Consider the following 25,513-nt stretch of genomic DNA (forward strand, 5'->3'; position numbering starts at 1 on the left):
AAAGAATGTGAGTTCTTTACCTTTATCATGCTATTACTCATAGCTTACCTTATTTTTAGGCTTGACTTCGCTACAAAGTTTCATAAGATCTGAAGATAAAGAACTGCAAACAAGAATATACATTTAGTGATAAGATCTCATGGAAACAAGGTAGCCCTTCCTCCTATTATAAATTTAAAACTTATATGGCCATTCACCTTTTGTCTCATAACTTTGGATGGTCCACAATAATAGTAATAATTCCATAGAAGAAATAAAAAAATACCATCCCAAAAGCAATTCACATTGCCCTAAAACAAGGGTGTCAAACTCAAGGCGCACAGGCTGGATGTTTAGATCTAGCCTGCGGGGCCACCCTGGAAAGAGCCAAGGACCGGCCCACGGTGCCTCTGCCAGCAAAAACAGAGCTCGGAAAGGGCCACCCACAACCCTCCTGAGCTCCGTTTTTACTGGCAAAGGGTTGCAGGAGGCCGTCGCAGCCAAAAATGGAGCTTGGGAGCCCACTTCCTCTAGCAGAGTGTTCAAGCCACCACAGGCGCCCCTGACATGAGTGACGTCAAACTGGCCAGGCCCCCGCTGCCCCCCCCCGAGCTCAAATACAACCCTGATGCAGCCCTCAATGAAATTGAGTTTGACATCCCTGCCCTAAAGCAACCCTCTCCAATACATAAACAATAATAACCACTGGGCTCCAGCCTCATTCTATCCTTATGCTTTGTGGGAAAGGCCACTTTTAAAATCTTCTGGAAGTCAGATCTGACATATAAGCTCATCCTTTGATTATTATCCCATAAACATGTTCTTACTATAATATAGTTTTCTTTCCGCCATAACTTGTGTGACCAGAGATACAGGTATTCAACACATGAAAGGGTCCCCCAAAGTAATGACTGAATAGTGTTATGATTCAAGATGTTGCATTTATCTACATTTTTTCCTAACAAAGACTAACAAAGAGAAAATTGGCCCTAAGAGCCAATTCTGGGTTTATAATTTGTTTTTATCCAGATATATGTGACTGAGATGTATCCAGATTTCATATCTCATATCTATTCTATATCTGTTGATATACATAATACATCTGTGTGTGTGTGTGTGTGTGTGTGTGAGACAGTGTGAATATAAAAATAGATCCTCAAGAACTCAAACTAAGCGATATATAAATGAAGATTCAATCATCCAGGCAGTCTCTATGGCAAGAATTGGTTCATTCCAATGACTCTCTGCCTACCCAAATATTCATTTTGACTGAAGAAGTTACTCGGATAAATAATGAAATGTCTCAAGTTTAATAACATTTAGTCCAGTTGCCATGATTTAACCTTTTTAGATACAAGCTAAGCTGTGTTCTTACAGTTAAGGAAAATGTGTTAACAATCTACAACCACAGCTTATCCCCTTAGCTTACCTTTATTTGCTATAAGAAAATACCGAGAAAGGTTATATTGAAAATTTAATGACTACAGTTTGCATTGGTCTCACCTTCCTTCAGCCCCAGGACTACTCAAAGGAGCATCTTCATCAGTACTGTCTTCCACATTTTCTAGAAAATTTTCAAAATCATTATGTTTGTTAGTCAATTTCAAATAAACAAAATATATACCTGTTGTTTAGAACTTTTGAAACTATCTAAAGATCAGAGGGAGATTAATTAGTACTGTATAATATTCTAACATTGCTTTTTTACTTAAAATAACATTTAATTGAACTGACCTAGTTTCCCATAATACCCATAAACAGAATCCTTTATATTTCTCGCTTTTTAAAGTTTCTGAATCAGTAGGAATAGCTTATGTTTTCTCACTGTCTATCATCCATATACAGAACCAAATTGTAAAGACACCATCAAGAAAATAAAGATACTTAACAATGGCATAGCATCCCAGCACTTACTCCAGCACATACTTACTGCTTCGAATAATTATTCTGATTTGCATTAATAAAACATAAACTCATTAAATTGTTACTATAACAATTTGCTTAAGAGAAACACTTGCTTGAAAGCTCCATGTAACGAATGCCAAATAGGGTTCCCGTTTTATTGCTGGACATAAATTCAACATTAATATTCACAAGAATATTAGTAACTAGAAGGAAACCATTTCAATATATTGAAACAGTAATTTCTGTCATCCAATATTTATTTTCATCTAGTGCCAGCTGAAGCTGGATAAAACCTTCTGAAGAGCACTATATGAATCAAGGATCAAAAGAAAACTTTAAAAACATTAACAGTAATAGTTGTTCAAAACTCTAAGTAGATATCAAATAGAGATTTAAAAACATTCTGAGATCAAAATACCGAAACGGAGGACAAAACCCCCAAAAGCCCATTATAAGCATTCAGATGCCGAGAGAGACCTCTGTTTCACAGTTGGAGTAGCCTGATTTAAAGGAGGAGGAGGAGGAGGAGGATCACTTTCTGTAGTTCAGAAATAGACTATTCCAAAATCAAAAGTAAACTTCCAAAATTATGCCAATGAACCAAGCGAAATTGTGCCACCTTCAATTCTGCTTGAGAGTTAGTAAGCAGACTCTTTAATTTAACCAAAAGGACAAAATTTGGGGGTGAAATATAATTTGCCAGAATGCCTCACTCTCAAGTAAGACCACACAGGCTTATCTAAAGATATTGCAGTTTGTTGTGTAAGAAACATAGGAGCATAATTTTGTAATGAAGGAAAGCAGATCAGCAAAAGAGCTATAAGTTTATCTTGGATATTGGCTTCTGTAGTATACAGCCGAAGGGAATGCTAGCTATATATATATATATTGTCTACTTTAACTCCATTCTCTCTGAAGTGAGAGAAGTACGTGAAGGCTAGGGAGAGGACTTTGAAATCCAATTTGATCACGTGAATGATAGATAAGCTGGTGAAAGAATGTCAGAGGGTTTCGAGAAGAGATCAAATAGAGGAAGTTCCAGGACAGGACAAAACCTTGCATGGGATGTACCACCAGTATACAAGTTGAGGTGACAGACTGGGAAATCCTTAGTGGGTGGAAAGGACTGGATTAAAAGACAGCATTGAGGCACTAAGCCCCAGATCCATAGAAGCATACCAGACAGAGCCCAAGATGAGACTATGCAAAGAGGCCTCCAAGACAGTCCAACACCACACAGCGGCAAGATGTAAGATGCAAGTAAAGAGCAGCAAGATTCACTAAACGACATAACCTTGTTGCTGGCATTGTGGTGGAACCAAGAGATCCCATGAACAACACCAGAGCTGTCCAGAAGAGCACAATGATTGGAACAGTTAAGATATTGTTCTACTGCATAGAATCTTCAAACTCCCGGGCCTCTGGTAGAGGGGCTTGAGATCGAGGAAGACACATATCTTCCTCGTAGGGGGGAAGGGAATTTTAATTTTATTTTGCCTTCAAGTCTGTCTTGACTCCTGATGACTCCCTGCTGTTTTCTTAGCAAGATTTCAGAAAGGCCACTGCCTCCTTCCAAGGACTGAGAGTGTGTAACTGGCCCGATATCACCCAAGTGGCTTGGTATCTAAGGTGGGACTAGAACTCATGATCTTCTGGTTTCTAACCTAGTGCTTTAAATACTACACCAAGCTGGCTCTCTATACTTAATATAATAGCTAGTACAATTCGGTTGTAGCAAGTAGTAACTGGGCAACAGCTTTTTATTATTCTTGCTTAATGCAGATTGAAAAAAATACATATTTATATGTACTGATACCACACATATAACAAAGTATCTCATTTTAACACAAATTCGTTCTAGGCGCATTAAAAAGTGGCATGTACTACCACTGAATATGCTTATCTATGCAATGCACATTTAAACATCCATCATATTTATAACAAAACTTTTCAAGTTAAACATTCAGTTCAGCATAAAGTAGAAAAAGCTACTAAAATGCGTTAAAATTATGTTTTCAACTTAAAAAAAAAATTGTTACATGTGTTACAGTAAGAACACAGCTGTATCAGGAACAGCCTAGTAGCTATAGCATTCAAATGACCAAAAACATAAGCTTTTAAGTACATTCACAATGGTTGCATTCATGCCTGTTTCAGTTATCATCCAACTAGTAATTTTTGGTAACAAAAGAAACTTCTAAATAAAAACAACTCCGTAAGCGTATAACAATAAGCATTATCTGCATGGTGTCTGCAAGAGGGAAACAAATAAATTATAATTTGCTGTGTGATGACATCACTGTACATGACACCAATGTACATTTCCCAGATAGTACATGCAAACTTTATGGACATTCACACTCAATGATGTGCCAGTTAGTGTACACATATAATTATTAGTATCTCATGCAGCTATGCAGGACACAAAAAGCTATACATACTTACCCAATGGTATGCTATCTAGGTCTGTGTAAAACAACAGTAAGGAGGAAAATAAAATCAACACACCAATCAAAACCCATAAATTAGCAGAATGGCAAATCAAAGAGCCCTACATTGCATTATAAATGGATTAAGACTATCAGAACTATCAGAATAGATGCCATAGATGACACAAAACTAGCTTTTCTAGAACTAAATTTAAATGGTAAAAATTGTATTTTAAGTATTTCAATTTGTAGACCATTTAATTCTGCAGATAAAATTACTTGGTAATTGAATTCATGCTCTAAGACCAATTAACTAGATTTTCTCCCTTGCATTTCCAAACCCCTTTAAATGCACTAACTTTGAGTCATATTTCATCATATAATTTAAATACAGCATCTATTCGTAAAACACTAAGGGAAAGACATTCCATATACCATGCTACATAAGCAAATCCAGCAAGCAATATAATTCCATTTTGTAGAACATTCAGATTACCTTGTAATGCATGGCCCAATAAAGCGTCTAGTTCAGGATTTAATTCTGCTTTCTCTTTCAACATGTGAAATAACAGTTGGTTTTGGGTAGTTGTGGTGATTTCAGTTTGCTTAAGGCGTCCTTCAAGAACTTTGATCTGAGCCTCTTTTTGAGCTGCTTGGAGACCCTATTGAAGATTAAAAAAAACTGCCTTATTTTACTTCTTTTGAAAAGCCCCAATATGGGCAGCTACTTTACATACCCAAATAGGAATAGCACTTAGACTTACATATCCCTTCTTAGTGCTTTTACAGCCCTGTCTGAGTGGTCTACAGAGTCAGCCTGTTGCCCCAATAATCTGGCTCCTCATTTTACCGACCTCAGAAGGACGGAAGGCTGAGTCAACCTTGAGCCATTCAGAATCTAACTGCTGGCAGTCCACAGAACTAGCCTACAGTACTGCATTTTAACCACTGTGCCACCATAGCAAATGAATGCATTTTGTTACACCTGGGAGCCCACCTAAACCCAGGGGAATAATCACTAAATACTAAAAGTGAAAGAAATGTATCTTCTGCCCTCCTAGTCAAACAATGGCTTCCCCTTCATTCTGTTGATTACCTTATTAATGCCCATAGTAAGGAAATGATCAAGTAAATAACGAGCTTCAGTCAGAGTACAGGCGTTAATAACAGCTGTAACATCTAAAGTGTCTCCTTCTTCCTGTACCAACAGAAAAAAATCAGAAATTGATTGCATGCAATTTAGATGCTACTATATTAGATGTAAATTAAGCACTTTTGAAATTAGAATTTTATTTTATTAATAAAAATTGTCAGAGACAAAAATTTTCTATAAAGTTGAAGTTACAATTATGTGTACTTTTGCACAAGATATGAGAATATTCAGAATATATTATAAATATGTATATTGAAGTTTAATATCTAATGAAGCAAAATTGCTCTTGCAAGTAAGAAATGTTTGCAAGGAAAGATATAAAAATATTACCAAAGCAACTAAATGATAGTTTTAAATGTATGCAAAATATAAATCAAATCAATGTTTTATTTCAATCCTAAACCAGCGTAAGTTACAATCAGGAAAAATTATACCCGTTTTAATAACATGCAGGTAGTCCTCAATTTACAATATAAAATTGAGATCAGAATTTCTATTAAATTTTAATATTGTAAAGATCAACACTAACACCTTAAATGGTCTCCACCAATCCAGATTGTTCTGTTCAGTCATCACACAATCCCTATTAGCTTGCACGGGTAGCATCTTAGATACAATATAAGTTAGCCCTAAGTAGAAGGCTCAAAAAGGATAATTACATTCTCTATCAAAACTTAATACTTTTTTGAAATATGTGGGGCTGGCCTACCTTGGCTTCTTCCATTTGCATGATATTTGCTTGGCAGTCAGAAATACTATCGTTGATGTAATCTATATTGGCCATTAATGACTCCATCTCTTCATTGATATTATGGATGCTTTTATCTGTATCGGGGATACCCTCTTTGATTATTCTCTCCCTTCTTCTGGAAAGCTTTTCTTTCCTTTTGGTAAGTTCTTCACGTTGCTAAAATTAAAAAGAGAACGTTATCAGCTGGGAAATTCAGTCATTCCAATATTTTATGGTGGAAAAGAAAATACTACAAATCTATTATGTTCATTGTAGTTTAGTGGGAAAGGAACAAACATGCAGCATCTATAATGCAAAAGTAGTTCATCTTTAAAATCTTTACAGATTGCATCACATTTACATGTATTTTACTAGGGGGATAATGCAAAAAAGGAAATTTTAAAAACCATAATGTGTAACAGAGTATCTGCAAAATGCTGTACCTTCAATAATCTGTTCATATCGCTTTCCATATTAGATATGGTCATTTTCTGCATAATAATCTCTGTTAATCTCCGTTCAAGTAATTGCCATTTCATTCTTGCACTCTTGGAAATATAAACTCTTGAAGTCATTGCTTTCCTTTGATATTTGCTCCTATAAACAATTCAGAAACGATATAGCATTAACAACTGGGTTAAGCTTTGTGCCAGTAGCAGTAGGAGAAAACACCAGCCTTAACATTTAAACCTTTGGCAAGGAGGAAAGTAGTATTAATTTTCAGAAAATATAAACATTGGTTCCAGATGTGCTCACTACCATTGCAATAGCTATTTTGTTTTACAAATGTTTAAATCAAATAGTCCCCAACATTCCAGAATCACATGCTATCTCTGATATTATATCCCTAGCAGAAATGTATTATCATCAGATATGAAACCTGAAGATGATCAATTATTTAAAAAATAGACATTAGGTTTTTCCTATTTCCATTTATATACAAGCAATAAATATGCCAAGTTTAGTGTGTGTAAATGAAGGTCAGAACTGATATGTGATACATTTGTGCAAAATAATGGCATGTATATGTGTCTGTATCTACATGTACAGTATATGATAAAGGTAACACATACATGTAAGTTGTTTCTGGCTCTAGAGGGCAGTGCTCATCTCCATTACAAAGCCGAAGAGCCAGCGCTGTCCGAAGATATCTCCATGGTCATGTGGCCGGCATGACTAAATGCCGAAGGCGCACGGAACACTATTACCTTCCCACCAAAGGGGTCCCTATTTTTCTATTTGCATTTTTACATGCTTTCAAACTGCTTGGTTGGCAGAAGCTGGGACAAGTAACAGGAGCTCACTCCATTATGCAGCGCTAAGGATTCAAACTGTCAAACTGCCGACCTTTCTGATCGAGAAGCTCAGCATCTTAGCCACTGAGCCACCCTTTTACAGTAAAGTATACTGATATGTAAAAATAAATTATGAAACCTCAATAAATGTTAGGTTTTTTAATGCCTAAGCTTGGAATAAAAAGTCTCCTTAAACCGTCATTGCAAGTTTTCACTTGTTCTTCAATTATTAATTCATCTGCTATTTAAAACAGCATCATCTAGCAAGGACAGAAATTAAAGAATTTCCAGAGGATGTTTTCTAACAGATGGAAGGCTGTTACAATGTAAAGGACATCTGATTTCCATGCAGAAGATCCAAGGTCCAATCTTAGGTTTCTTCCAGCAGAAACAGAACTCTTGTCTGTAATCCTGGAGAACTGATGGCCATACTGAAGACAATATGAAGCTGGAGAAACAACCGTTTGGTGTTTCCTGCCTCCTTCACTATAATCCCTTGAGAACTGCCTGCACTAGAAAAAAAAATGAAATTATATAACAGATCTACCATGCTCTAATTTATCCCCATGGTTTGAGTGTCTGAGAAAGGTGAGGAATGAAAATCCTTTGGATCCTCAGGTCCTTCCAAACTGTCCTTAAAAAAATCCACATTTTCTCAATATCAGTTTCTAGTGTTGGAATCAATAAGCTTCTGAGGGCCTAGCATTGGAGAGAGAAAAATCTGGAGGATTTATCTTGAGAAAGAAGTCTGAGTAATCGTATAGTCCAGGGCTGTCAAACTCCCGGCCCATGGGCCGGAAGCGTCACGTGCTGGCCACGCCCATGCCTGGTTTAGTGAAGGGGAAAAAAGTCCCCATACATCACGTGATGCTGCCATGGCGACATGAGCTTGACACTCCTGTTATAGTCTTTAAAGCATTGTCCAATCCCTCACAGAGTAAGGTAATGTTCTTATGAAATTGTGCTGATCATCTGACAGGCAAAAGTACCAGAGTATTTACTCATTTTAACATACACAAAATAGTATTTGCATAGCCTTACTTGGTTCCATTTGTTGCTGGCAATGCCTGGACTCTTGCTACGGGTATTCTCATCTTCTGTTGGGGGACCACTTTTGATCCATCACTGTCTACTGAGGATGCAGCTTCTTGATTTGAGTGCTCAGGTAGACTCAGCTTCCGACTCACTCTCCCAGACACCTTATCAGATATAGGTCTGGCTTGTCTACGAAGAGCTGTAACCTAAAATAGACAACCATTTTAATAACTTAAAAACTAGATTATATATAATAACTATATACCTATGCTTCACTATGAAATATGTGATCAGGCTTATTTTTTTGGGGGGGGGGGGATAAGGGGGGGAAAATTGTGGCTCTGCCTACCAGCATGTGGCTAGTTGTCCTGTCAGCATGTGAGAGAGTTTAGGGCTGTTTGGAAACAGAAACTGAAACAATATTTGCTTTGTGAGCAAGGAGACAGCAAGGAACCTGGGTGTAGCTTAGCTCAGCTGTTCTGTACTAAAGCTGGTTGCTGTTTGAAACTGAAACTCCTCTCCTCTGCTTGTGTTTTGCATTTGGAACATATTTCTTTTCAGGTGGGGAGGGGGAGTAAAACTCCTTAGCCTCAAAGTATGTTAATAATAATATAGGGAATACTAATGCTCTGATGGTCATTTCTAAAAATCCTTTCTTAGTGAGCACCTAGCAGCCAAGGCGTGCCAAATTTCAAGTTTGTAGGCTTTACGGTTCTGGAAATTTTGTGATGATGCATGAGAGGTATTTTGCTTTTATACACATAGATTTATTGCATATAAATGGCAGAACTGAAATAATCGGTTACCTCTTCGGTTCTGCGACGTAGAATAACTTCCTGATTCCTCTTTTGAGCTTCCAGAAGTTTTAGCTGATGCTGTACAGAAGAACAATCATAATAAGCCAAAAATTCAATTCTTTCCATGTTAAGACCACAATAGAAAATATTTCAATGTGGGATACAATGGGCAGTTTCTGAGGAACCAAGGTTCATAGCTTCCTGCCTTTTGGGGTCAGAGAAGCACTATGGCATCATTGGAAAGAAACAATCCCAAAAAAATTTCTTTTTCATTCTGTTTTAATTGGTATTAGGTCTTAAAATTCTTATGTTTACAATTTTCAATAAAATTATCTTTTTTAAAAATATAGGTGGGACCATCTGCCTCCTTACGTTTATATTCAATGCCATCTGCACTAAACATAAATTTGATCCCCCTCACCTTCAATTCCAGATCACTTATGAACAATTTCTGAAAATAAAAATCCCAAGAAAAAATCTTGGGAAACCAAACCATGGCTCATTCGTTGCCCAATTCCACAAAACTCCTATTTAGAGAATCAAAGCAGTTTCTTCCTTATTCTCAAGATGTAAACCAAATTCCCCACAGCTGTGATACTAAATCACAATACTATGGCTTCATTTCAGTTGAAGCTTTAAATATATTTACTTTTATCTCCTGAGAACGCAATAGATATTATCAATTGATTAATCACCTCTCGCTTCCTCTGTTCTTTTTTAAGCTGTGCAATTTCTTTGTTTCTTCTAGATTCATTCATCCTGGCTTTCTCTTGTTCTTCCTTCATTTGTTTCATCAAACGAACCTGTATAAAAAGTTATTTAACCATCTTTAAAATGTATTTTTTTTTCTCTTCACCAAACACAGTGAAACTCTTTTGCATTCAATCTTTTTACTGTAAATAACAAGTACCTATCATTCATGGTGCTAGACTACTTATACGAACCTCCTGGCAGATCATAGTGGTCCCATAGATGCTTTTTCAGGAGGCAACTGGACTGTTTTTTTCTTTTGAAGATGTTTCACTTCTCATTCAAGAAGCTTCATCAGCTCTGACAGGATAGTGGGGAATATAAATATATAAATATAAATCCTTCCATTCCCCAACTGTCAGAGCTGATGAAGCTTCTTGGATGAGAAGTGAAATGTCTCCAAAAGGAAAAAACAAGAAAGTCCTGTTGCCTCTTGAAAAAGCACCTTTGGGATAACTTCCTGGCAATAGGCAGAACAAACAATTACTGAGCAGAAATCAACTCAATCCCTGCTAATCACATTGTAACTTACTGAAGTAGGTGAATCACTGTGTCAAAAGCAAAGATCTCTATAGCATCAGAACCGTAATATTTGCATTCAAGAAGAAATATACAAGAAGGAGACAGTTGTGAAAACTCCCACAGCACATGACTACAAACATTATTAAGTAACAATTTTCATTTACAGTATGAGCAATAGGTACAATTGCAGTCTTTATCAAATTATTCAGATCGTTTCAAGCAGCAAAAACGAGAGAAACACAGCTGATCACTCATGCACACACTATCAGAGTTTGTGAGGTGAAGTGGAATACCTTCGTTTTCTTCATTTCTGTCACATCCTGCTGCAATTTTTTCAGTTGCCTTTCATATTGTGACTGATTTTTAAGTAATCGTGCGTGCTCCTTCTGGGCTACCTGAAGCCTCTGCAGTTCTTTATTCATGGATTGAAGCTTCTTTTCATATTCACTTTTAATCTTTTTTGCTTTTTCTTCTGAGCAGGTCTCCACGGAACCTAACAATGTCAATGGATTTCTCAGCACGTGAACTATGATCACACACTTTCTAGTCTTAAATTAAACCCCATGCTAAATTGGGCCACCTTTCGATTTTTGCTGGAAAATTATGCCCCTACTTACTTTCCTCTTTACCTTTTTTTTTTAACAAGGGAGAGGAGGAGGAAAAGCAAGAGACCTTTGTACCTCTTGTGCAGGGATGGGATTCAAATTGTTTAACAACCAGTTCTGTGGGCGTGGCTAATCGGGTGTGGCAATGTGACTGGCTGGGCGTGGCCTTTTTTTGCAGGCCCCCATTGTGGGTTTGGGTTTTTTTGCCTCCTGGGCCTCAGGGAAACCTCCTGGGGGACATTTTTGCTTTTCCCCCGCGTGCCCCTTTTTGCCTCCTGGATGAAGCAATAAGACAGCAAGGGGGATCCCGGCACAACTGATCATCGGAACAGCTGATCATCGGGAGGGGGAAAAAAAGTTATACCTTAAGGAGTGACTGGGCAGGGGAGAACGCAGTCAGCAATGTCGCGCATGCGCGACAAGGATTGACTGGGCGGGGACGGGATGGGTGGGCAGAGAGGGGTGCGGTCAGCCAGGGGCACAATTTGCCAGTTCTCCAAACTGCACAGAATCGTAACAACCGGTTCTATAGAACTGGTCCGAACTGGTAGAATCCCACCCCTGCTCTTGTGTCATGGGCCTCCATTTTGATTCACCAGTTGGCTGCCACAGACATAGTAGGAGAACAGCATGAGAATTGTTTTTTTCCTCAACTGTTCCTAGTATTATATCTATCATTGCAACAAGACTTTCAGCTGGAGCTCATGTGAAGAAACTTTACATTATTAATAATTATTCAGCTAGCCAAGAAATATGAGCCAAATGCAACATAAGAGAAAGCACATCATTATTCACCAACTCTAAAAAGCAAGTCTTGATCCAGGACAGAATAATAGATAGTAGACATTTAACAAATTTAAATGAATATCACATACCACCTGTGCCACAAACAAGAAGCAGTTTTGTTGCTATTGACAAAGGTACATTTAGTGGTGTTGCCACTAAAAAAAAGAATGTTTTTCTGCAATAGATTGGTAAAATATCTGAGATGCTCAGCAACAGTGATTATTCAAACAACTAGTTAGGGCAGCGCTGTCAATCTCACGGCCTGCAGGCTGCATGCGTCACGTGCTGGCCACACCCACGACCGGTTTAGAGAAGGGGGAAAAAGTCTTGATATGTCATGTGACGCCGCGAATTTGGCACCTCTGGGTTAGGGAAATCATGCGAATTAGGAGGAAGGAGTTGGTTTTCAGTCTTGGGTGCCTTTTTAAAATATTCAAAATTTCTATCTGCCCATGAAGGCTTGGGGAGGCAATAATGGGTCATTTGGGGGCAAAAAAACAAATGTTGCTTGTTATTTGTCTGTTTGTTACAGACTTGTAAGACCAAAAATGATAACTGGATCTCTGGCATATTATATATTGATTATGATTGTAATTATTCCTAATTATTTAGGTTGTGGGGTTTTTATTTTATTTAAAGTTACAATAGCAAGATGAGTGGCCATATCAATTGTTAAAGTAATAAGCAAACTTCCAGCTTTTGCTACAGGTTTTCCTCCCTAATATAGACTCTCTCAGTTCCTCAGGTCTGCAAAAGGAGGCGGTAATCCCTCCCAATGATTGCAGCTCATCATGAATACTTATCCCTCTCCTGTAGAGAAGTGCAGAAATAGCCCTGAATTATCTACTGCATAAGCACCAACTCCTCATGGGAAAGCAGGAGAGAGTGAGAAAGAAACCCAAGTATGCACCACCTCAATTCTATCTGGTATAAGAGTGGGAGGGAGAGATAACTTAGATAAGGCTTCCAAGATTCTGTTATTGTGTTGTAGTTTTTAGAATGTCTATTTCATGCGCTGGCCTCCACAAATATGACAACCACATTGGATATTTTTATGTAGGTCTATTATGGTTGCTGCCTTTCATCCACAATAAAATTTAAAAAATACTATCCTAATCCAATTATTTGGCAAGTGAAAATTGTCTTACCCAGATTCTGAAGCACCTGATCTCTTTCAAGCTGCGTGTCTCGAATTTTGTGCTGCAACATCATTAGCTTTTCTTCATACTGCCTTTTCAAAGTCTGAAGCCTTCGTTGGCTATTCTCTAGTTCGTCAATGAGCTTCTGTTTTATGGCAATTTCACATGTAATGTTTGCTAAATCTGCCTGATAATTCACTATAATTAAAGAAATTAAAAGCAATAAAAAGAGGTAAAGCATTGCGGCACTCAAAAACTAGCTATTTAATAGAACTTTGATCCAAAATTCAGATTTGCTTGGTGCCCCAAACTGTTGGTATATCTACATTAAGTATTTCCAATATATTTACATTACCATTTTTCTCTAGATAAGACTATTCATATTATAGTCCTTTCATAGGAAGAACTGATGGCTCTTGCAGTAAAGCTTGATTTAGTCCTTGTTACTTATTCATTAGCAAATCTTATTTTTAGCATACATTTTTAATAAAGTTGCAATTAAAGTTGGTGCTTACAACTAAGAAATCTTCATCTGGGGTGCATGATTTACTAATGACCTATTCCCTAAAAATAAGCCTATCGTTTTAAAGTTAAATGTTTCTTCTCTTCAAAACACATTAAATTTTTATATTTATATTATAAATCTGAAATCCAAAAGTAAACTGATGGTTAATTTAAGAGCAGAAAAGCTTTTTAAAGCCACTAATGCCTCATTGAAATGTTTATAACCATAGGGATTTACTGGTCATAATATGTCATCTAATCATAAACTCTTCATGAAATACGTATTAAATGTAATCTCTGGACTGCTTGTCTTAATTTTGAAATACCTGTTTGTATGAAAGGAGGTAACGATAACACATTAAGTATATCTATCCCTCTGTCTAGCTTACCTTTTTCATCAGAATCCGAATCTGATTCATCTGAACTTTCAACCACCTCCAAATCTTCATCTTCATCTTCTTCTTCCTCGTCATCCTCATTATCGCTGTGCTCATGTCCATCTTCCTACAAGAATTAAAAAAGAATCAAAAACAGTAACTCCCTCACCGTTTTCTCATTTTTAAGCATAATTTTAATTTGATCCCAGAACAAATTATATGCATAGCCTCTCAATATTAAGCTACATTATGAAGAAAATAATACGCCTCATGGTATACGCATGTCCTTTCTCTCACTCATTTGTTAAAAACACGATTACAAGGCAGAAATTGTATTTTCTCTCTCTGCTTTAATACAGGATCCTATAGAACACAAGCCTCATTATTTATACATGGCAAGATGTATTACCACAATACTTACTGCTTCTAGGTCATTACTTTCTCTTTCAGAAATGCCCTTTTCATCTTTTTTTTCCTGTTCATTATCTGTGTTTTCTTCTTTAACCGCACTATGAGAAAAAATTCAAAGGGGAGGAGGCATTTAACAATTGGAAGCCTATGTTTCCCCCCCTTAAGTCAAACAATTTTGCTAAAGAATAACAATTCAAATGTTGCACAAAAGTTTTGCAAGATCAAAAATCATAAAAATTCAATGCCAGACTCAACTCTGCATTCCATGCACCACACAGCATTCGGGGGGGGAGGAGAGGAGAAGAGATTCAGAAAGAAAGTTAGCACAGTAACCCAGAAACGAAAAATGGGACCGCATAGCCGAACCTTTACAGAAATACAGATAAGATCCATTAGAAAGTCTGCAGAGTGAGTCTGCCTATTTCATGACAGAGCAGTGTAAGGTAAGCTGGATGTAAAGCTAGAACCACAGGGGGAAAAAAACCCGAAGAAACCTCTATATTTATGTACATATAACAATATGTACAATCATAAAGTTAAAAAGCAGAAGAAAAAATGCACAAAAATACGAAACTGCTTCAAGACCAAACTTAATCTTGAAAGAAACCAACTGCAACGTTTAAGTATGTGAAAATAAAAAAAGGAAAAGGATGCAGGGAATGTGGTTACTGTAATGCATGAAATAACATCTTAATAAATCCCACTGTGTTAAATGGAGTTCAACTCCTAGAAATGGAATTTAGAACTGCACCCTCAATCTGGATTTTTTTTTTTTAAAAAAAAACTACTATATTTTAGATAAGTTGCCGGAAATAAATTCCCTGTTAAGATTTTCCTTCTACTTCTTTGAAACTGAAGTAGTGCTTCTTGAAATTTGAATGACTATAATAAAAGACTACCCATGTATTTAATTTTTTTTATATTTGACATGGCTGTGCATAATTTTGTTTTATCGATTTGTTTCAAAATACATTTTGTTGAATCTACATTCAAATAAGACTTTCCATATGAAATCATATGCCTCCAATTAGCTTTGATCACTCAGTAAAAATTTTGTGCTGTACAAAATCCTTTCTAAAATCAGTCTCAAAAATAAATAAATCCAATCATTTTAGATGAGTCAAAATTGAACTGAACAGATATCTCAAATCAATTCTGCACATTTTCAGTTGCCTAACATAGTATGAAATGTTTATCCTATGTTTCTTGCAAAATAGCTTACTGATAAAAGTATGACTATTTCTTTTATTTCAACCTCTGTCCTATTCTAACTTAACACCTCCAGTAGTTATTCTGAAACGTATTTTTTTTTATCAACCATTTCAAACGAACACAATTCATCTGGATTCAAGAGTTTGGGGTGGATAATTTTTCTCCTTCCCTACTCTCTCTTTTTTTCCAGCCGCCAACAGCAGAGTTTGTAAAATTCTAATAGAAACATGGAAACATTGAAAAATGGATACATTGAAAAAATAAGCATTGCTACAAAATTTAAATTAGCAGAATAATGAAAATTATAATGAAGGTATACTATTGGTTGACCACAGCCAATTTACTTTTAAAGTTAAATTACTACTAAACATCAAGTTTTCTCAGCTAATCTTTTCTGAAGAGCAGAATACCCCAAATATGTCTTTTCATCAAATCAAGTTGGATTTCAGATGAAGGAAAGCCTGATTGGTGATTCAATCAATCTGACTTTGAATCATGTTGTTAAAATGAAATTAGCATGCACAGCGGTAAGTTAGTTCGCAAAGTACTCTCTATGTTGGAAATTCCAATTGTGAACTGGGATAAATCTAGGCTTTAGCAGCCCTTGTGATACTAGACAAGATATAACAAAAGGAACTAGCACAGTCCAGCAAGATACATGATTAATGACATTAAAAACTGCTAAGACATCAAGGAAGGCCAAGATGGATGCACTACCCCAAACTCTGTTCAAATGTGATCAAGTTGTTTCAGTACTACCAGTAAAGCTCAGCTGAAAAAGACCGGATAATTCACTTCTCAAACTGTAAGCCAGGAGTGTCAAACTCATGTTGTCATCACAACGTATTGCAACTTCCCCCCCTTCGCTAAACTGGGGGTCGGCGTGGCCAGTATGTGACATATCTGGCCTGCAGGGCACGAGTTTGACACCCTGCTGTAGGCCAATCACCTTTCCAACAACCAAAAAGTTGTTTCCCAAAGAAAAGCTTAAGGACCAAATGAAAGTTGTCCAACTCCATTGTGTTCAGTGATGGCTTCTTCAAGAACACATTGATGAACATATTATTCAAAGTAGGTAGCACTACCACCTCCCACAAGATGCTTTAACCACTGCATGCACCAAACATATGTCACCTCCCAGGAGGCTTTAATAAATCATAAAGGGCAAGAATCTAAAACACAGGCATTGAATATACAGCTCCAAAGACCCAAGTTCAAATTCTTTCCAGATAACCAAGGAAACCAATCCCTCAGGCAACTCCACAGGAGCTGTACAAATAGATCCAATTCCAAGAAATTTTACTGAGCAGATGTTTAGAGTAATTCCTGCAGAAGCCCTTTAAATTATATGGGATGAAAGGGATAAGAGATAGCCATCTTTTTGCTAGTCTGTCCTGTACAAACTGTCCTCTGTAATGTACAAGGGCAACCCAATCCACCAAGGGTCAATTCAGTGACCAATCCAGGTTACAGATGTGGCCACATGACATGAACTACATTTCCCAGGATACCTTAACTACATTTACCATGATGCATTCCCTTAAGGGGACAGCTCTCAATTCCTAACTAACTATCCAATTCCCATTAACTATAACAGGCTGGACAGCACAATTGCTATGGACCCTCCTTATCTTTAAGGCGGGATACAAAAACATAGTTTGTCTGTATGAAATAGAAATCCACTTGCTGACGAAAGCTGCATATTACAATGCAATGAATGGTGACAATGAAAGAAATAGGGTTTGGGGGGAAATTGTACCATTTTGAACAAACAGAATCCAGAGAAAAAACCTATTCTGATGTATTCTCTTCATGGTGTCATGAATGGATATGCAGAAAAAAAACATGGAACAATAGAGTTGGAAGACACCTTGGAGGTCTTCTTCGAACCCCCTAATCAAGCAGAAGATCATTTCAGACAAAAGGTTGTCTAGTCTCTTTTGGAAAGCTTCCAGTGATGGAGCATCCACAACTTCTGAAAGCAAGCTAGTCCATTGGTTGAAATTTCTCCTGAGTTCTAGGTTGTTTCCAATCATTGTTTCTTGTCTTGCCTTTGGTGCTCTGGAAAATAGGTTGACCCTTCATCTTTGTACCAGCCCCTCAAATATTGGAACAGTGCTATCATGTCGCACTAGTCCTTCTTTTCATTAGACTAGACATACCCAATTCCTGTAACCATTCTTTATATTTTGTAGCCTCCAGTCCCCTATCATTTTTGTTGTTCTTCTCTGCAGTCTTTCCAGAGTCTCAACATCTTTTTAATATTGTGTTGACCAGAACTGGATGCAATATTTCAAGTGTGTCTTACTACTACCTTCTAATCATTGTGCCACCATAGCTCCTGAATGAAAGTGCATGACTTGATTTAATTGCTTATGATGAAAGATTAAGATAGCTGCAAAGAGGGATTAAGAGACTTTGAATAAAGACAAATCATTATTTGATAATGTCAACAGTAATCTGGAGAAAAATAGACATAAGAGTAAAGAATATGTGTGTGGGGGGGGACCCCATAGCAAAGCTAGAATGATTGCAGGAAGTTTAGAGTATGACTCCTGTATTATTAAATCAGTGTTGGTTGGGGATATGATGCTATCTTGTTGGTTGAAAACCTGAATTACTAAATTACTGCAGACAACAGGAAAAACATATGATTAATGAATTTGATCTGACCATTCATATACCAAAAACCAAGGTGGTTTTGCTTTATAAATAAAAAGAATGAATTATCATGCTTTACATAAATGAAAAACAAGACCAAATGGATAAGTTGCAAAGCTTTGTAGAATGTTTACTAAAGATGGGAAAAGGGATAAACAAATTTGAAGCTATGCAGATATTTCTAAAACAACAGTGAGTAGTAGTATCTGGTCTGTTGCAAGGAATGTTTGACAAAAGAAAAAAGTTAGGAATGTGCAAGAGCCATATTAAGAGGTATGTTGAAGTGGTTTAATGAGATAGAGAATTTTCCTCTACTGGTTACAGAGAATAAATGAGGACACAATTGCAAAATAGATGAAAAAACATTGAAAGGATGAAGAGGAAGGAGAAGACTGAGAAAGTTATGTGTGTATACAGATCAAATCAAATTTAAAAAAATAATTCCACAGTCCAAGAAAGGAGCTGATGAGGTCCAAAAAATAAACAAAGTGAAAAAATTTAACAATAGGCAATATATGAAGCAGTATATGGATATAGCTTGGGAAAAGATGGTTTACAAGTAAAAAAAGGTCAGAGAACTATAGTGAACAGTGCTGATGTAAAATACATCTAGCCATATTTCCTTTTTCTCACCACACATCTTAATTTTCTGAGGTAATCCTTGCTTGCTTTATATAATGAAAACTAAAATTAGCAAGTTTGTTTCTGAAAAAGTATTATTTTTGAGAATTTGGGAACATAAAAAAAATGCTATGTGAAGTATTTCTCAATTTGTAAACTTTTTAAAAAAAAATCTAATTATTAATTATATGATTCAAGTAATCATTTATATTCAAAAGTACATCATTTTTTTTAAAAAAGATGCTTTGTACCACCTATTTATAGGCTCAAAATCAAAATGATAGTTTTTAGCTTTTAAAATTTAAATCAAGTACTCAATTTAAAGGATTTCAAATTTGAATTTTTTCAGATTTTAGACGAAATATTTCATACTTCTGCATAAAATCTATTCCTCATTTGACAGATGCATAAAACACATAAAATATAAATGTATAAAATCAACTCATCATTTTAGTGAATAGAAATCCTTGGACAGATAACCTTCCTCCATATTACTCTAAATTAATCTATTTAAGCAGTAATGAATAACTCAATAATTTTTATAACCTAATTAATACAGTATTTGTTACTGGGGGGAGGGTATTCTCACCACAGAATACCACCAGTTATAATCTAATATCATGCTATCCTAAATACTATCCAGACCAGTGGTGGGATTCAAATATTTTTGCCACCCGTTCGATGGGTGTGGCTTGGTGGGCACACTTTGTGTGCACGTGCACACCAAACCCGCACTTTGCGCAAGCACAGAGGCGTTCTAACTCGCCTCCTGCAAGCCTGCACGATCCCAGTTGCTTCAGCAGCTGCCATGTAGCGCTATTCTGTGCCGCGCAAAGCAGCTGCGCTTCAAATTCAGAGGATAAAGGTGAGTATGGGAGCCCACGCGGGAGGATGGGCCCAACAGCAGAGCAGCAGAGAGAACTGGTTCAGTCTCTGCTGCTCATTGCTGCAAATGGCCCACCAAAACTGTGCCGAACCGGTAGAATACCACCACTGATCCAGAGCTCTATGCAAATGTGAAATTTGGAAGATAAAATCTTTTCAACCAAGAAAATATGTAATCCATATTTTGCTATCTCCCCTCCCCTTGTCTTTCAGGTTTTAATGTTTTTATACCTCGGCAACAAACATAAATTCGTTATTTGCTTCAAAAAGTAGGAAGTATCAATTGATCCCAGCTGTTTTAGAGTGGTAGAAGAAAGTTGATACAACACTGCTCTTTGTAAGATTTCTTTCTGGGTTTCCAGTTTATTACTGAAATAACATAAAATAAGCAAATGGATGGGGGCAAAATCATTGTGATTTGTGATCTCTAGGTGATTCCACCCTACAGTCCAAACCCCATGATCATCTTTAGGAGTCTCTTGCCCTCAAGAGCAGATTGATAAGGAAACAGGGGACTGCAATGAATGAGAAGTTGCATCCTGTTGAATGAATACAGTTCAACTTGTTATATTCTGGACCCAAGCCCATTTGTAGTATAGAAAGTTAACTGTCTATTGAGTTTCTCAGTCATCCAGGTCATAGTTGTCCCAAAAGTGCTTTTTCAAGAGGCAACTGAAATTTCTTGTTTTTCTTTGAAGATGTTTCACTTCTCAACCAAGAACTTCAGCTCTGACTGGATGGTGGTGAATGGAAGGATTTATACTCCTTGCAGACAGCTGGTCATTTACATTCTTTTCACAAATCAATTAAGGCCACCTGGAAGGCCGTAAGGACTTGCTAAAAGAATGCAAATGGTCTGCAAGGAGTACAAATCCTTCCATTCTCCACCATCTAGTCAGAGCTGAAGAAGCTTCTTGGATGAGAAGCGAAATGTCTTCAAAGAAAAACCATAAAGTCCAGTTGCCTCTTGAAAAAGTACCTTCGGGACTATAGAAAGTTAAGTTCTCATGTAGATAAAAACACATGACTCCAACTTAATGCAGATCATACTGAAAATGGTTATTTGCTAAGGAAGTTAAATATTGATGAAATAGTACCTTGTTTTTAAATTTTAACTTCAGGATTCATTTGTGGTAAGTGCTCAAGAAAAAAAAGTCTGTTACCGACAGTCACATTGCTGTTAGAGCAATATGTTTGCAAACTGCTGTGCCTACTGAAATGGGTTTTAGTTTACACCAGCCTCCTTTAAACTGCTCTGGTTAACTTCAATCCCAGATATACACTTTTTTTAGTTGGGGTGGGAGGCAAAAGTAGTAATTTAATAACAAGGAAAAGGATTAGTCCAGCAAAAAAAAATTCATACAATGAAACTTTTTTTGCTAGATCTATGTAGAACTAGATATGTCTACATGTGATCCAAACATTAGTTTTCAAATGGCAATCAAAAACCTGGGAAACATTCCAACCTTCGTTCTTCTTGACTGCTTTCCTCAAGTTTCTGCAGCCTTCAAAAGCACCAGGTACAGATTGGAAGACCAAGCCAGTGAAGGACAAACCAGACAGTGAAAGTGAGAGCAACAAGAAGGTAAACAAAAACAATGACATATGAGCTCATGGATTTCAAAGTATTTTTTTTTAAAGATGATTAAAAAAAACATAAATAGTAAAAAAAAAGGCAATTCATTCATTACAAAATAATAATAGCCATGCTGGGAGTAATGAGAATTGCACTTCAATATCCAACCTGGGAAGACTGCCCGCACCAGGGGTGTCAAACTCGCAGCCTGCGGCCCAAATGAGTCGTGCACTGGCCACACCCATCCGTTTTAGCAAAGGGGGGGAAAGGCGCGATATGTCATGTGACGACAATGTAATGCTGTGAGTATGACACCCCTGGCATACACCTTTAATACTGCAATGTAAGGGAGCTGGATAAGCTTCCTAGCCTGTCAAATTCAGTTCAATCATTTTTAATTTATTCAAGCTTAAATTAACTCCCATTTATTTTCCAAGTTTATTTATAAATTTGCAGTGGGTTTTTTTTTTTCAAAATAAAAAACTAAAAAAGAACTCGTTTTCTGGGATCATATTTTTGCAAGTAATTTTATCCAGGTTGTTTTTGAATGTTACTTCAATATTCTGGTGTGTACTTTCTCTACATTTTTGCAAGCATTAATTTTTTAAAAATCAAAATAGGTTATAATTCCCAAACTGGATTGGAAATGCAAAAAAGATGAAACTGTTTCTTTCCTGTTCCTACTCTTTGTAATCATTTGTTTTCCATAGATCAGCAAATAATTTTAACATGAGTCAGGGCCTTATTTAAAACCTTATCATCAGGCTGCTTGGACATCCTAACAAAACCATGGTTTACCATTTTAGCAGTACAAGAACCACCCTATTATGGATATAAGAAAGGTGTTAAGAGAAACGTTTTAATTTTTTTTGAAATTTGTTTTTAATGTATTCTGAATGCAATGTTTCCTTTTGCTCCTTGCAGAAATGCCTACTTAATCATAATTCCATTACATCAATATAGAAGAAACAAAAGTGTCTTTAGGAGAAAATCTTCAGAAAAGCTTGAGCCTTTAAATGAAAGATAGCATATTTTAAATATTCCATGAGAAAATCAATTGTTTATATTTTGCAATAGTAAAATAATGTTTTACAATTCAGTATGCCGATTATTTCTTCAGAAGCAAAAAGAAAAGAAAAAAGAAAAGAGAGGAAGAAAGGGATGAGGAATGCTTAGAAATGATTGCAGAATATGGTTTATGTTGAAATATGGCACTGAAACTATGAAGTGAGATGAGGACATTACTGAAATGCATAGTAAATAAAGGCAACTGTCAAATTATATTAACTTAGTTGAATAAAGGACCGTGACTATTTTTGAACTAATTTACCAAATCCATAAAGCTTATACATTTTTATATATATAAGATAATTATTTTACTGAAGAAACATAAAACCTTTGTTTTATTTCTAGGTAAATATTGCTTAAAAGCCTTTAGTAGATAATATCACTTACTCCAGTTTGCCTGATTTTAAGAATCTATGAGAACTAATCTGATGTAGTTTAGAAACTGGAAGACCGTGAGGTCTAGTCCCACCTTAGGTATAAAGCCAGCTACGTGATTCTTGATTTATCACTTTGTCACAGCCTTAGGAAGGAGGCTATGCCGAATCATATCTGAAAAACCTTGCTGAGAAAACTGCAAGGTCTTGAGAATCAAATACAATCAGACACAACTAAATGGAAGAGAATCAGAGCTGATTAAATTTACTGTAAACGGAAGGATGACACATAAGAGCAGAGAAAAAGTGATTGCCATCCTAAAGTACCATATGCCTTTGAAAGCCTTGGATGTACCCCAAGAATTTTCCCAAAATTGCCATCAAAATTGGAAATACTAAACATATTCTGAAATGGGATAGTAGGGATGCAAAAATTAGACATTACAGGAAGTTTCAGAGGAATAGAATATTCCCATTTTGGGAACAGTTGGTTTCAGACAACAGTGCTGGATGGTAATCCTATTAATTTATCATTATTACAGCTGAAGTTGGCTAGGGTTTCCTTCTGGCTACTTGCATATCTATGCAGAATCCCAAACAAATGCTTTGGCCTAATTTTTATAAGGACAAGCTGGAAGTAGAGTATAGTTGAGTTTCTCACTGGAAGTGTTCCCCATAAGTGGGAAGCAGAGGCTGAGTTGGCAGTGGAGGTATAGTCTTAAATTACTGTAAAAACTATGGGAATGAGAACTGGGAAGAGGTAGGACAGAAACGTAATGGTTGAGACAAATATTATGCTAGACAGCTCCAGCTGATGAAGATTTATGGTTTTGATATATAAAGGTGTGAACTGATAAACCTAAATTGGATCGGCACTGTTTATCCTTCTGAATATTCATTAGTTTGAAGGCAAATCTGGAGGAGATTGATGAAGAGTTTTGGGGCATGGTCCAGAGAAATATTCTGATAATTCAAAGACCATCATAAAATGTAGTCTACATTGTGCAGATGATTCCCCCAAGGAATGAAAAAGATTAAAGGTTTTTATCCACTTAGAAATAAGCCAGCAGGCAGTCTGACTGCAAGGACTCTTTACATTCTAAATTAGGTAGTAGATAGAATGAAGATATAGAACAACGGACTGATGCATTAAGCGAACATTAGAGAGCACATAAATATCTGGATAAGAAAAATGGACTATAAAATATTAATCAGCAAAAATAACCCCTCCATTGTTCCCTTTTGACTCAAAATGGAAAGAATACTAATTCTTGTTACGGAATATAGCTGGGATATCAAAACTAAATGCTAAACAAATATTTGTTTTTAATGTCTCATTGTTTGAATAAAAGGGGAAAAAAATCTGTAATAGTGTTCTGTATAGAACTTTTACCAAATCCTGAGAGCCCAGAGAAAGTCCTAGTCACATTTAATTAAGTTTGAGTGTAAATAACATGCAATCAAGTTTAGTGTTTGTCCTAGGGCCACTTTTGGAAAAGAAGCCCCTTAAAGCCCTTAATTCAAAAGCTAAGAGTGGTTCTCAGTTTATAAAGAAAAAATATATACTTTTGACGAACCGGTATTTATGTATAATGTTTCTTAGATCCTTGATTATATAATAATTCAGTATTATTTGTCTTGAAGATGTTATTGGAATGGTAAAATAATACAAACATAAAGTAACATGAAATGAAAAGACACAGCAAGGCAGATATAAGCTGAGTATGAAAAAAAAAATCAAATATGCCAATCTCAACATTAAAGGAAACCCTAATCAGCATGTAAATCTAGCATGTAAATTATGGTTGTGATTCCATGACACATTACAGTGCTTCATGGTGTACTTAAATGAATTAGCCCAACTGCCTGGGTTCACAAGACTCAACCATAAACTAACCATTTTGGATAAGTTCCCATAATACACTTCACCACAAACTAGATAAGCATCTTATGAAAATTTAGCCTGTGCAGTGTTATTTATTTTATTTTCAAATTTAAATTCAAAGAAGTTGTTCTGATTTAAATGTAACTTCAAGAATGTTATTCACTACTGTCTTATAAATATAAGAATTGTGCACCAGGCTCATTGTATTACTGATCATCAAATAAAGCCTTTCCTTGTTTGCATGATGGATGGCGGGATTCATATACTCAATACTCCAATTAAAGACTGCAACTAGTTAAGAAGCATTTAATGTTCAGTTTTAACTTCTACCTCTTTTTCTTCTTCCTTTCCTTTTTCTTCAGTTTTTCTAAATCTTTTTTAGCTATATCCAGGATTTCAATCGTCTCCTTATCAGAGGGAAGCATCGAAGCAGAAAATGCTGAGCTTCCACCAAAGTATGTTGACCTTGTTGAAGCTCTTGATAAGTTGCGCCGAAGGTTTTCATTCACTGCCTCGCTTTCGAATAGCTTAGCTCTTGAAGAGGAAAAATATATTGAGAAGAAAAACTCAAAAAATGAATGAACTACAATTTAGTGTTACAATGTATACTACATTTTACCAACATCTTACTAGCCACAGATTATTAAATAAATCAGCCTACTTCATAAACAAGAGTTTAGACTGCCATAATTTGTCTGGATTTAAATATTATGCCTTTCTAATGAAAAAGAAACCACGCTGGCTGTGAACTCTGGAACTTGTCATCCAGGACCTGAAGCCATTGAAGTCAACTGTCTCAAAAATAATTTTTTTT

At 36.3% G+C, this 25,513-nt stretch overlaps 1 protein-coding gene across 1 annotated transcript in view; it reads right to left on the bottom strand.

The window, feature by feature from the left end:
- Positions 1-25,513, bottom strand: part of KIF21A (kinesin family member 21A) — an 87,339-nt gene that overhangs the window by 18,388 nt on the left and 43,438 nt on the right. Inside the window, exons 11-26 of the mRNA XM_087935480.1 lie at positions 25,030-25,233; positions 21,263-21,301; positions 14,428-14,515; positions 14,019-14,133; positions 13,135-13,323; positions 10,889-11,088; positions 10,019-10,126; positions 9,333-9,401; positions 8,533-8,732; positions 6,640-6,793; positions 6,176-6,373; positions 5,410-5,511; positions 4,810-4,975; positions 4,330-4,350; positions 1,483-1,543; positions 38-103 (exon numbers count right to left, since the gene is read on the bottom strand). Of these exons, the coding sequence (XP_087791606.1) occupies positions 38-103; positions 1,483-1,543; positions 4,330-4,350; positions 4,810-4,975; positions 5,410-5,511; positions 6,176-6,373; positions 6,640-6,793; positions 8,533-8,732; positions 9,333-9,401; positions 10,019-10,126; positions 10,889-11,088; positions 13,135-13,323; positions 14,019-14,133; positions 14,428-14,515; positions 21,263-21,301; positions 25,030-25,233 (1,980 nt within the window). The remainder of the gene's footprint in view (positions 1-37; positions 104-1,482; positions 1,544-4,329; positions 4,351-4,809; positions 4,976-5,409; positions 5,512-6,175; positions 6,374-6,639; positions 6,794-8,532; positions 8,733-9,332; positions 9,402-10,018; positions 10,127-10,888; positions 11,089-13,134; positions 13,324-14,018; positions 14,134-14,427; positions 14,516-21,262; positions 21,302-25,029; positions 25,234-25,513) is intronic.

This window comes from Pseudonaja textilis, chromosome 5 (genome assembly GCF_049901715.1).
Source record: "Pseudonaja textilis isolate UNSWEBS1 chromosome 5, rPseTex1.2, whole genome shotgun sequence".
In the NCBI taxonomy this organism is placed as follows: Eukaryota; Metazoa; Chordata; class Lepidosauria; order Squamata; family Elapidae; genus Pseudonaja; species Pseudonaja textilis.